Below are 14,511 nucleotides of genomic sequence, written 5' to 3' on the forward strand. Positions count from 1 at the left end.
GTGGCACTGTAATAAGATGCAACTTGTCACAACATTTTTAATAACTCATCTAGACATAGTACCATATAAATCATCTGTTTATCTGCAGTCAGTCTGAATAGTGTAAACTGAATAGGTCTTTTACACATTCATCACATTTTAAAATGAGTGATTTATTGAGCAGCAAATTTGCATCAAACTTTGTTTCAAATTAGGGAAAAATGAACAGAAAAAAAAATCAAATGTTAAAAACAGATTTTAGAGAAGATACTGTCATTAGACAACTTTCTTTTCAGTGGTTTTCAAAGTTTAAAGAGGTCACTTTTCCATTGAACACAATCCTTGCCTGGCCACACTTCAAATTCAAAAAGCCAATGATTCAATTGCTCACGTTTTTCATAGCCTGATCAGGAGTGACTATGTTTAACTATCCATAAAGTTGCTAATGGACTATGTATATCTTAGTAAACTTGCATCATTTATACACAGCCAATTATAGATTACCAAATTTGAATTGGCGGCATCGTTTATGTTACATCTCATATTGTGAATATACCTTCACAACGAGTTGCCATGACATTGCACTACTTCAAATAAGTAACGCTTCACCCAAAGGAGAAGACTTTGTTACTTATTCTCAGTGGATACCACCTCCCAGACGGCACCATTTCAGGACTATTTTGTATTTGTGTGGGATAATAACTCGACTATCCACTTGTCCCTATTAGACTTAGAAAAGCAAAATGGTAGAGGGAAAGTAATAGTAGGAGTGGAAGAGGAAAAGAAACGTTGTAGAAGAATGAAAGGGACAGTAAATCCTTCAACTCACACCACTCAAAAACTCAAACTCCTCGAATAGGCAACGCTTCCCCAGTGGAGAAGGCTGTTGTTACCTATTCTTGGAAACTCCAGACATCATCGGGCTCCCCTGGTGCCGTTTCAGGGCTTTTTTGTATTTGTGTGGGATAATAACTCGACTATCCAGTTGTCCCTATTAGACTTAGAAAAGCAAAAAGGTAGAGGGAAAGTAATAGTAGGAGTGGAAGAAGAAAAGAAATGGTGTAGAAGAATGAAAGGGACAGTAACTCCTTCAACTCACACCACTCAAACTCCTCAAATAGGCAACGCTTCCCCAGTGGAGAAGGCTGTTGTTACCTATTCTTGGAAATTCCAGACATCATCAGACTCCCCCTGGTGCCGTTTCAGGGCTATTTGGCCCTTCTTCAGTGGGTGAGTGGGTAGGTACCCAAGTGATATAATGACGACAAAACAGTTGTGAAGTATATCTCCACAATATGAGAGATGCCTGATGGTGTATGATATAAGTTAGGACTCTAATGCATAACGGGCTTGTGCCTCAAGCTGCGAAAGAGTTAGACTATGTATATCTTAGTGTACTTGCATCATTTATACACAGCCAATTATAGATTACCAAATTTGCAATAGCGGCATCGTTTATGTTACATATCATATTGTGAATACCTTCATGACGAGTTGCCATGACACTGCACTACTTCGAATAAGTAACGCTTCACCCAAAGGAGAAGACTGTTGTTACTTATTCTCAGCGGATACCACCTCCCAGACGGCACCATTTCAGAGCTATTTGGTCCTTCTTCGGTGGGTGGGTGGGTAGGTATGCAAGTGATGTAATGATGACAAAACAGCTGTGAAGTCGTCATCATCATTATCAGCCATTTTCAATCCATTGCAGGATGAAGTCCTCTCCAGCAACTTTCCAGTTCCTCCTGTTTTGAGCACTGGCCATCCATTTACTACCCACAAACTCATGAATTTCATCTATCCATCTCCGCTTTGTCTTCAAGGTTTTCTTCTAGCTCCTCTTGGGTACCATTCTGTTATTTTCTTAGTCCATCTGTCATCATGTCTTCGAGCTATGTGTCCTGCCCAAGACCATTTTAGTTCTTTAGTTTTGAAAAGAATGTCCTTTACTAGAGTTTGCTGCCTAGTCCATGTGTTTCTCTTCTTATCTAACAGTCTGATTCCCAATATAATTCATTCCATTCTTCGCTGTGTAGTTCTCAGCTTCTCTTCCATTCTTTTCTGAGTGCCAAGTTTCACTTCCATAAGTCATGGTGGGGAGTATACATTTGTTCATTATTTTACGTTTCAGACAAACTGGGATATTGCTCTTCAGTATGTAATCATATTTTCCGAACGCTATCCATCCAAAATTTATTCTTCTCTTGACTTCCAGCCATTTATCATTATTACAGCTAATAACTTGTCCCAGATAAGTATATGACTCCACCTTTTAAATTACCGCTCCTTCAATCATTATTTCCCTTTCTGTGGCATACTTGTTCATCATTACTTTTGTTTTAGCCATATTTATTTTTAGTCCAAAATACTTACTAACTGTGCATAACTGATTAAGATTTTCCTCTAATTCTTTGGGATCGTGGCTTATGACCACAATGTCATCTGCAAATCGTAAATGGTTTAGGTACTCTCCGTTCACATTGACTCCTTTCTGCGACCAGTCTAATCTTCTGAAAGCTTCCTCAAGGGCAGCAGTAAACAGCTTCGGAGATATTGTGTCTCCTTGTCGAACTCCTTTCTCGATTTTAAATTTCCTACTGTCTTTGTCTAGTCTGATAAAGGAGGTAGCATTCTCATATATTTTCTTCAAAATCATAATATGTGGGGTATCTATGCCTTGTCTTTCCAGTGCCTGAAACATTGCCTTATGCTGTATGGAGTCAAATGCCTCTTCATAATTCACAAATGCCAGGCATAATGGTGTTTTATATTCATTTGCTTTCTTCATTAGCTGTGATATTGAGAATCCTGTCCTAAAGCCAGCTTGCTCTTTCGGTTGATTCTTATCAAGTATTCTTTCTAATCTGTTAGTAATGACCCTTGTGAACAACTTGTAGATGTGGGATAACAAGCTAATTGGTCTATAATTTCCAATTTCTGATTTATCTCCTTTCTCATGCAGCAAAACTATGATTGCATTATTTCACTGCTTAGGCGTCACACCTTTTCTAATGCACTATGTGAAGAGTTTTTGTGTTATGTCTCTTCCTCCCAATTTTAACAACTCTTCAGTAACTTCATCTTCCCCCGGGGCTTTCTGATTCTTCATTTTCTTCAATGCATGTTCTACCTCATCAGGAAGAATATCAGGTATGTCGTATGTGTTGCTAATTTGCAATCCATCTTCCCCACTGCTGGCATCATTCCCTTGCTCCTTGCATAATTCTCTACAGTAGTCTTCTGCTATTTGAATTATGCCTTCTCTGCTGTTTATAAGTACACCGTCGCTATTCTTCAGTTTTAGTATCATTTGTCTTTCTGTATTACTGCTCATGGCTGCTGATTTAAATCCTTTGTTTTCCCTTAATGGTTGTTCTACTTTTCTTGTGTTAAATCTTCTTATGTCCTCTCTGAGACTCTTTCTAATGGCTTTGCATAACTCAGTATACTCAATTTTTTTCCTTGTCAGTGTTTATCTTGCTCTTAATTTTTTGCCTTCGGTTCATCATAAGTGTTTCTTGACTAATTTTTTCTTCTTTGGATTTCTTTTTCCCTATAGGTTTCTTGGGCTTTATCACTTTCAGAAAGTTGTAATATTCCTCGTCGATATCTTGGTCTTGAGCAGTCTGCAGAAGCTCAAACTTGTTCTTAAGTTCCAGTACGTACTACTTTTTCTCCTTTTCTGCTACCTCAAAGATCTTTTTATTATTTACTCGAGTCAGTTTTTTCTTTTTCCTTTCCTACATTTATAGCAAGTGTACATCTTACCATTGTGTGATCACTTCCAACATTTACCTTATTCAGGATGGTAACATCATTCAAAATATATCTTCTGTTAGTGAGGATGAAGTCGATTTCATTAGTTGTTAATCCATTTGGACTTTTCCATGTCCACTATCTGTTTTTCTTGAAAAAAAGTGTTCATTACTGACAATCCTTGAGATTCTGCAAATTCCACAAGTCTTTCACCTTTTTCATTTCTTTCACCAATTCCAAAATTTCCTATAGTTCCCCTTTCTGCACTGTTTTGTCTTTTCCAACCTTAGCATTGAAGTCCCCCATAATAATAGTGTAGTGAGCTTTCTGCTCATCTAGAAGACTCTCAATTTCGGTGTACATTTCTTCAACCTCTTCATCATAATGGCTAGATGTTGGTGCATAAATCATTATAACCTTTAGATTGTACCTCTTAGAAATCTTGAGTATTAGTCTTGACACCCTTGGTGATGTACTTTTGAATTCCAAAATGTTGTTTTTTAAATCTTTATGGACCAGAAATCCAACTCCACCTTCACTCCTTTCACTATTTCCATTGGTGTACAGCAGATTTCCACTTGATAAACATATAAGTGATTCATTTCTTCTTCTTGTTTCAGCCAAACCGATGATATTCCAATTCACATTTTCTAATTCCTTTTCCAGCTCTAATATCCTGCCTTCACCGATGAGTGAACTTACGTTGTAACAGGCCAAGTTCAGTTTCCGTGCATAGCAGCCTGGTCGTACCCAGAGATTCTTAGCACCCTCTGCTTCCACTCTGATCCTCTCGCTGCCATAAGAGAGGGAGTGAAAGCCGCTGGGGACTGAGGGCCATTTGTTTTGTCGGGCTGTCATATGCTGGAGGGTTTGGTCTTTTCCTCTTCATGCTGACCAGGCGTCTTGAAGAGAACCACTCTACACATTCGTTGCCACCTAAGTGATGTAACAGGGCTTACCATCGAGGAGGTATGCATGAGTGGATTTTAGGGAGGCAGGCCAACCGGACTTCTCCTAAATCTTCTGTAGTAGAAAGATATTGGATCCATCAGTGTTTTAGACTGAGTGTCTGATAACATTCAGGATACCTGTTCCCCTCTAAGTCCCTTTTGTACATAAAGTATATCTCCACAATATGAGAGATGCCTGATGGTGTATAAGTTAGGATTCTAATGCATTAAGGGCTATTGCCTCAAGCTGCAAAGAGTTAGACTATGTATATCTTAGTGCATTTGCATCATTTATACACAGCCAATTATAGATTAGCAAATTTGCAGAGATGCCTGAGAGATTGATATGAGAGATGCCTAATGGTGTATGATATAAGTTAAAGTCCTAACTTATATCATACACCATCAGGCATCTCTCATATTGTGGAGATATACTTCACAACTGTTTTGTCATCATTACATCACTTGGGTACCTATCCACCCACCGAAGAAGTGCCAAATAGCCCTGAAACGGTGCCGTCTGGGAGGTGGTATCCACTGAGAATAAGTAACAAAGTCTTCTCCTTTGGGTGAAGCATTACTTATTCGAAGTAGTGCAATGTCGTAGCAAAGGTATTCTCGTAGTGAAGGTATTCACAATATGAGATGTAACATAAATGATGCTGCTATTGCAAATTTCCTAATCTATAATTGGCTGTGTATAAATGATGCAAGTGCACTAAGATATACATAGTCTAACTCTTTCACAGCTTGAGACATAAGCCCTTAATGCATTAGAGTTGCTACTGGATTAATATTTCATATGGGATATGTCAATAAATTTAAAACAAAATCTGGAATGTGATGTTTTTCAGCCAAGTCTGTGCCATGCATTCTTACTGATAATCACAGAGAGTGCAGAGTTTTGCATGTCAAGATTTTTATCAATGTGATGCTTCTAATCCACATTCTATTTCTTTTGTCATTACTGGTGATGATCTGTGAATTTATGGCCATGACTTAGAAACAAAGGCCCAGTGCTCTTGATGGACTCTCCCTTAAGACTCGGCTCAGAAAGCAAGACAATTTCAACCAACCAAATGTGAAGATCATGCTCACCATATTTTTGACTCACAAGACAGCGTTCATTTATGAATTTGTAATGTATTGTCAAACAGTGAACCAGAATTACTACAAAAGAGTTCTATAACAAACTGTGTGAAAATGGCCAGAACTGTGGGTTTGACTGTAACGCTTGACAAATAAATTGGGTACAAATATGCTGGGACACTTTGAACAACCTCTTGTTATAGGAAAACCACAAAATCCTCGTTGTTTCAAGAGCATAAAGTTGAATCTTTTGAATGTTGACTGGAAGTCTAATAAAAAATCGTGGATGACACGAGATATCATGAGCGAATGGATAAGTCACTTTAACCAAAACGTGATTCGTCAAAACAGAAAAATTATTCTTTTCATGGATAATGCTGCATCTCACCCGCACATTGAATTGTCCAACGTTCAAATCGTTTTTCTGCCACCAAACACATCTGCAGAGTGTCAGCCCTTGGATCAAGGGATAATAAAAAATTTTAAACTTCACTACAGAAAACGTATTTTAAGACATCTCATTGCAAACATCAACGATGTAACATGTGTGAGTGACCTTGCAAAGAAAATAAGCATTCTAGATGCGATTCAATGGATTTCCTCTTCAGTAAACGCAATTAGAAAACAAACTGTCGTGAACTGTTTTGTAAAGTCTGGCTTCTCAAACGCAAAAATTGAAGTTGTGAACAGCAATGTGGAGCACCAAGAAGAACAAGAACTTCAACATCTATTGATAATGTACGATACTTCAGCTACAAGTAACCCTGGCTACAAAGATACAGACTCGAACTTCACTACAGAAGATGGTGCTATAGATATCAACAACATTATCACCGATATTTTTCAGGAAATTCCTCATGAGGATGAAGAAATGGAAGGAGGTCATTCTGTCGAAGAACATATTAACGACAAACCACCGATGAAAACAGAAGAAGCGCTCATACAAATCAATCATTTAAAAATATTTTTCGCCGCTGAAGAAGATACGGAAGGACTTTCGATGGTTTCTTCACTCCAAATAAATGTTGAAAACAAAATTATCAGCCGGAAGAAGATGCAGAAGAAAATAAGTGATTACTGTATGTATTTTTCTTAAGATAAAGTCATAATATGCATAGCACAATTGTATGTATATTATTTACAAAAATATTGTGCAAAATCTGTATATAATTTAATTTAATTTTACATTAAATGTTTAACGATTTTTCTTTATCTCTTGTGTATGTAATTGTATATTATTTACAAAAATATTGTTCAAAATCTGTATATATTTTAATTTAATTTTACATTAAATGTTTAACGATTTTTCTTTCTTTCTTTTTTTTTTTTCCTCCCTCAGACTTCTTGTTAGCGGACACTTCTCTTTAACGGACACATTTTCGCTCCCCATGGCTGTCCGTTAAAGGGAAGTTTCACTGTATCTCTTTTGGGGATTACCCTGACTTCTAATCTCTCTTGGCACAAGCACATTACAAATATTGCTTCCTCTGCATCTAAAAAACTTAGTTTTCTCTTTCGCTGTCAGCGTTACTTTTCTTCCAAACAGCTACTCACTCTGTATAAATCGCAAATCCACCCTGCCATGGAATATTGTTCCCACATCTGGGGTGGTGCTCCCAAAACCTCTCTCAGGCTTCTTGATTCCATTCAGAAGAGGGCAATTAGGTTAATTAATGATTCATCTCTAACGGAGTCTCTCCACTCGCTGTCTCATAGACATACTTTTTCTGCTGCATGCCTCTTCTACAGATACTTCCATGGGCACTGTTCTTCTGAATTGGCTTCTATAATTCCCGCTCGCTCTCTCTCTCTCTCTTTCAAAACAGTCTGAACACGTGCTGCCACCAGCCAACATCCATTTACTGTCCAGCTTCAAACTTACAGAACCAACTTTTCATCTTCCTCGTTTATTCATTCAACTGCCGTTTTCTGGAACAACCTTCCTTCATACGTATTCTCTGAAAATTACAGTCTGCAGAAGTTCAAGTCCAATGTCAAAAAATATCTTCTTTCGTCTTCTCAACCTCCAACCCAAGCACAGTACTAAGTACTATAGGTTCTAATACCTCTCAAATATATGTAAAAAAAATTATGTAAATTTTTTACATAAAATAATTATGTAAAAAAAAATGTTTTACATAAAAAAAAAAAAAAATTCTGAACTCGCTTTACACATCAAAACATCTTATAATGGATGATTTTAACTTTTCTGAGTTAACTGGATAACTGTTTTCTACACCAGAATGAGAGAAAGCAGTACTCTTGATCTGATTATCAGCAGTGAATCCTCATGCATTAAGAATATAAGGATAAAAAACCAATAGTAGCAGTAACCACAATGTATCAACGTGGAATCTACTTAAAGGTTATAACTACTGTCATTAAAAACGACTACAGTGACTGTAGACAATTTTAAAATTCCATTCACTGGGAACAACTGATGTTACTAAATGCAAATTTTAACTAGGAAACATTCAGGAAAATAATCCTAGAAGCTTCTAAGTTTTTATACCAACTTAAGGGTAAATGGATGTCAAATGGACTGGTGGCAGATAATAAAAATGCTTGTTATAATTTATCAAAGGACACAAAATCCTATAGTAAGTACAAACTAGTCTGCAATAAAGTCATTGGGGAGGCTAGTTGATCTAAGGCAGCTTATTAGAAGTCTCTGGGTATGGACAGTAGTAACAAATTCTCTGCTTATGTTAACGACAGATGAAAAGGGAAGAACTACATTGGCCCACCAGAATATCAATGACAAACCTACTAATAATGCTGTTCAGATTGCTGGAATGTTAAATAAATATTCTGCATTTACATTTCATATGCAAAGAAGTTTTTAGGAGTGAGAATATGCCAAGTTATTATCATTAGTAGAAACATACGATACAAGAAAGCAAGCTTATGCATCATTAGCCAAAAAAAAAAAAAAAAACGCCTCCCATTTCACCCCTCCATTCATTCCAAATGCCTGTACAGCTCAGCTTTAAATTTATTTAGGCTATCAACTTACACAACAAAAGATGGAAGTTTGTTCCACCAATCAACTACCCGCTGGCAAATTTCTGCACATCTATTCTACAACTGTCTTTCCTCAATTTGAATCTATGCCCCCTCAGGTTCTTAATTGGAGCAAGAGGAAGAATCCCATCAGCATTCAGCTTGCTCAACACATTCAAGGCCTTATACATCTCAATCAGATCACATCGCAGGTGCCTACTCTTCAGGTGCTGCAATTTGCAGACCTTAAGCTTTCCTTGGTAATAGCACCCCTTTGTTCCCCTCACCAATCTTGTTGCAAATCTTTGTACTCGTTCTGTACATCCTTCTTAAAATGAGGCTTCCAGACCTGACCATTGCCTTATAAAAGGGAATAATCATCTCCTTAACCCAACTAGCAAAATTCCTATATATCATTGACAAGACTCCATGACCTGTCCTGGCAGTCCCTCTGCATTGCTCAGCGAACTTCATATTTGACTGCACAATTACCCCCCAGATCTTTTTCACTTTCCACTTCCCTGAGTGTAGTACCACACAGTTGGTATGTTTCTCTTGGGTTATTGCTACCCATATGCGGTACTTTGCATTTGTCATTGTTAAACTTCAGTTGCCACTTCTCAGCCCATTTGCCCAACTTATCTAGATCCAGTTTGAGTAGCATACTATCTTTACTGTCGTTAACAACCCTGCCAACCTTTGTATCATCTGCAAACTTGAACGTTAAGCCTGATAAACCTTCATCAATATCATTGATGAATACACAAAACAACAATAGGCCCAGCACCGAACCCTGGGGAACTCCACTAATAACATTCGTCCACAAAGAGCAGTGTCCACTGATTACCACTCTGTCATCTCCCACTCAACCATCCATTTATCCATCGTAGCAACTTACCTTTAATACCATAATGCTCCAATTTGTACAGTAGCCTTTCATGTACAACAGTATCAATGGTACCTTTAATACCATAATGCTCCAATTTGTACAGTAGCCTTTCAGGTACAACAGTATCAAAAGCTTTCCTGAAATCCAAGTATACGATATCAAAATTATTTTTGACATTCAGTATCTTTGTGACCACATCATAGTATCCAATTAAATTGGTCAGACAAGATCTCCCTTTAACAAACTCATGCCATGTCTTAACTATCACTGCAGTCTTGTCTAGATGATTCTACAATGCTCCTTTAACCAGTGACTCCATTATTTTTCCCGGAACACAAGTTAAACTAACAGGTCTGTAGTTACTAGTGTCACCTATTGAACTCCCTTTTGTGAATTGGTAAGAAATTCACACACCTCCAGTCCATGGGGACCTCCCTTGAGTCCAAGGAAGCTTTCATAATTATGACTAAGGGTTTGCTTATTTTGCTCACTGTATCCTTCAATATAACTGGATAGATCCCATTTGTCCCAGGTGCCTTTTTTGTTTAACTTCAACAATTTCTCCTCAACTTTGCTCTCAGTTATTACAAAATTGGCTAGCTCCATGTTAGAGTTTGATACACTTCTGGCATTCCCCTCATTGAATAATGAGGTTGATCATCAATAGTCAACCCATCTATGTTAAGTGGTCCAATCTGATTCATCCCTTTTCTTCTAGAGTTTACATGAGTAAATAACTCTTTACTGTTTTTATTTGGATCCACTACCAAAGATTTCTCGTAATCTGCCTTTGCCTGCCTAACCTCCTTTGTGACTTGATTACAGACAACCTTATAATCTGCCATCGGCTTCTGTGTCACCTGATAATTTATATGCATTCCATGCATTTTTCTTCTCTGCCACGAGCCTCATTAATTCATCTGACATCCATTTAGGCCTGAACCGGGAACAGTATTTCTTAGTTGGAATTAAAAGTCTAGTCATTTAGCCTTCGGGGAATTAACATTCCCCGAAGGCTAAATGTCGATTTCTAAATGGAAAGTTATCATTTAGAATTCAATGTTGGTAACATCATCAGTTCATCCCACTGTACAGAATTTAGAAACTGTCTAAGACCCCAGTAGTCACGTTATGAAAGCAAAACCTCTTTCCTTTAGCCTTGATGGTAGTTACATCTTTAAGTAATTCCCATACCAGTACATTGTGTTCACTATCACCCAGTGGTTCCTTTATCTGCAAATTCTTAATGCATGAATAATCACTGCTGATAATCAGATCAAGAGTATTACTCCCTCTAGTTGCCTCCAGAACATGCTGCTGTAGAAAACAGTCATCCAATAAATCCAAAAAATCTCACCAGTGTGCGAGTGACCAATCCACAAGTTCCAGTCAATATCTGGAAAGTTAAAATCCCCCAGTATAAGACATTCTGATTTACTGGCCCCTCTCTATTTCTCTACACAATTGCTAATTATACTCATCAAATTCATTAGGCCTATAGCACACACCTACTCTCATTTTTACTTTCCCAGTGCTTACGTTACACCAAACAGACTCAACATTGCATTGTCCATCAACGTCAATTGGATGCACTTACTTAGATTTTATCTGTTTCTTAACTAACAGCATAACCTATCCTCCTTTCATGTCCTGTCTATCCTTTCTCTACACATTGTACTCCCCAAATTCCAATTCTGCACTGCTTATATCTGTGTCACACAACAGATATAAGCAGTGCAGAATTGGATATTGAGATATTGACATCCCAACAATATCTGCCTTTGATATCTTGACTAGCACCTCAAACTCATCAAATTTATTAACTATACTCCTAGCATTGGTGTACATGCAAGTATACATGCGCCTATTCCTACTCTTAGTTGCCCTAACACAGCCCATGTATTTATTTGTTCCACTATGACTCCCAACAGTCCTGGAAATCTCCATTGCCTTGCTTTCCATGCTGCTGCTCATTCTATTAGAAGCAGTGCAAGAATCACTTTTGCTTCTGCCTGCAGCCACTGTTAAACTTTTTGTCTATGTATCCCCACAAGCTAGCAGTTTTCCGACCCACCTAACACTGCCTCGATAGAATCAGCAAATATTCTTGCACCCTTTCTATTTAAATGTATCCCATCGCTGTAGAAGCAGTCTCTCCTGTCAACAAGCGCAGACCAGACTGAAAAAAATTCTACTCCCTGAGCATTATCATATACTCCCTCCCATCGTGTCTGGGCAGAATTGCAGACACTTTCACATTCAACCCTAACTCGTTGACTTTTTTTTCAACATTGACCTGTATTTGTTGAGTAAATCTGCAGATCTCTTACTCTTAATATCATTAGTTCCAATGTGTACAACAATATCACCTTTTGTGCCCTTAAAAGATGATATCTGCTCTACAACGTCATCAACTTTTGCCCCTGGCAGACATACCTTGGTTCTTCTTGCATAGTATATTCCCCGTCTCCCTGAAAATAGAGTCACCAACAATAACTATTTCCTGTGGGACCAGCGCATTCTGCCTTGGAGATTGCCTCTGTTTTGCCTGATACAAAGGGATGAGCTCTACCGTTGAGCTAGGCAGCTGAGAGTTTGATGGGCCCCTCAGAACGGTGAGTTGGCACCTAATTTCTTGACGTTCTAGGCATCCTCCTTGGCTAGATCATGTCGTGTTTTAGAAAGTTCAGCAAACATTTCACATATTTTTTGAGACTATGATGTGTTGGAGAATTGCCTCCTTCATTTCTTCCCCCAAGTCACAGCAATCTCACTAGTCTGTGATCTTTGCTTCGCAGCTCTAGTCTGGGTCATGATTTCTGTTTAAATACAGTTTAATTAACAATGAAATTTAATAAGATTAATAAATATTTTTGATTAATTGATAATATTATACTGGACACTAGTGATTTGGTTATAACTGAAAAGAAAGTGGAAGAGAAAACGTTGAAGTAAAAGAAAAGAAAGTACATGGACTAATAGATCTATCCAGTTATATTATATTATATTAAAAGTAAGGAAACAATTAGCCATAATTATGAGAGAATATAGGAATTAAGAATTAACAGAATAAGAATAATTAATAGAATAAGAATTAGCAGAATAAGAATAATTAATAGAATAAGAATTAACTATCAACGGTTTTCAGTATTAAATCATACACAGATAAAATATTGTTTTATAATTTCTAAGGGATATCGTTCCTTCAATGAATTGGGAGCTAAATTCTTATTTTCATTCTTATTTTAAAGAAGTCTTCTACTTTGAGCTTAATTCATTACAGAAATCAATCATCTCTGGAAATTATTTAACAGTATCCTCTGAATTTATATTATTTTATCTCCACAATTTACATCAATTTATATTTAAATTACTTACCACAATGTTGAACCCACTCCAGATCCAAAATCAAACAAAGTTTTTGGAGTAAAAAGTGGATCGTGTGCTTTAATCTGAAAAAGAATTTCTATAATAAATTTTAAGACATGGAAAAGCAAGTGGAAAATGAACTATGGAAGGATTTTACGCTATTATTACTTATTATTATGAATATTAATATACAATGAAAATCATATGCAATCTATCATAAGCTGACTGCAAATATAAGCCAGCCAGTTCATACCACAAAAAAGCATCCTGCAGCTAACGCTATATTTACTTGTAATTTCATATTACATTTCCAAATCTCTAATGGAATAAAATATGGAAAGCAATTCACTTTGTCTTCCTTTCCCAAGACAAATGTGGCAATCAATGGACACTACTCTTCATGAACTAATGTTATTAGTGGAGTCCCTCAGGGTTCAGTGTTGGGCCCATTGTTTTTTACGTTTATCAATGATATTGATGAAGATATATCAGGCTTAATGCCCAAGTCTGTAGATGATACAAAGGTTGGCAGGGTTGTTAATGACAGTAATGACAGTATGCTACTGCAACAGGATCTAGAAAAGTTAGTTAGTCAGGCTGAGAAGTGGCAAATGAATTTTAACTTGAGAACTGCAAAGTACTGCATATGGGGAGCAGTAACCTCAGAGTAACATACCAACTGTGTGTTACCACACTCAGGGTCATCATCATCAGCCATTTTCAATCCACTGCACGATGAAGGCCTCTCCAAAAACTTTCCAGTTCCTTCTGTTTTGTGCAATGGCCATCCATTTACTACCCACAAACTCATGAATTTTATCTGTCCATCTCTGATGTTGTCTTCCAGGTTTTCTTCTAGCTCCTCTTGGGTACCATTCTGTCATTTTCTTAGTCCATCTGTCATCTGTCTTCGCCCAAGACCGTTTTAGATCTTTAGTTTTGATAAGAATGTCCTTTAATTGAGTTTGCTGCCTAATCCATGTGTGTGTCTGAATCCCAATATAATTCGTTCCATTCTTTGCTGTGTACTTCTCAGCTTCTCTTCCATTCTTTTGGTGAGTGCCCAAGTTTCACTTCCATAAGTCATGGTGCAGAGTATACATTGGTTCATTATTTTACGTTTCAGACAAATTGGGATATAGTTCCTCAGTATGTGACTATATTTCCTGAATGCTATCCATCCAAAATTTATTCTTCTCTTGACTTCCAGAAATTTATCTTTATTACAGCTAATGACTTGTCCCAGATAAGTATATGACTCCACCTTTTCAATTACTGCTCCTTCAATCATTATTTCCCTTTCTGTGCATACTTGTTCATCATTACTTTTGTTTTAGCCATATTCATCTTTAGTCCAAAATCCTTACTAACTCTGCATAACTGATTAAGATTTTCTCTAATTCTTTTGGATCGTGGCTTATGACCACAACATCATATGCAAGGGCATAACTGATTCAACTAAGTAAACAACTT

At 37.2% G+C, this 14,511-nt stretch overlaps 1 protein-coding gene across 1 annotated transcript in view; it reads right to left on the reverse strand.

Annotated features, from left to right (window-relative positions):
- Nucleotides 1–14,511, reverse strand: part of LOC150080657 (ribosome assembly protein METTL17, mitochondrial-like) — a 144,952-nt gene that overhangs the window by 16,910 nt on the left and 113,531 nt on the right. The window contains exon 6 of the mRNA XM_090380775.1: nt 13,048–13,121. Within this exon, the coding sequence (XP_090236901.1) occupies nt 13,048–13,121 (74 nt within the window). The remainder of the gene's footprint in view (nt 1–13,047; nt 13,122–14,511) is intronic.

This window comes from Mastigoproctus giganteus, chromosome 9 (assembly GCF_048544385.1).
Source record: "Mastigoproctus giganteus isolate SK-2022 chromosome 9, ASM4854438v1, whole genome shotgun sequence".
NCBI classification, from domain to species: Eukaryota; Metazoa; Arthropoda; class Arachnida; order Uropygi; family Thelyphonidae; genus Mastigoproctus; species Mastigoproctus giganteus.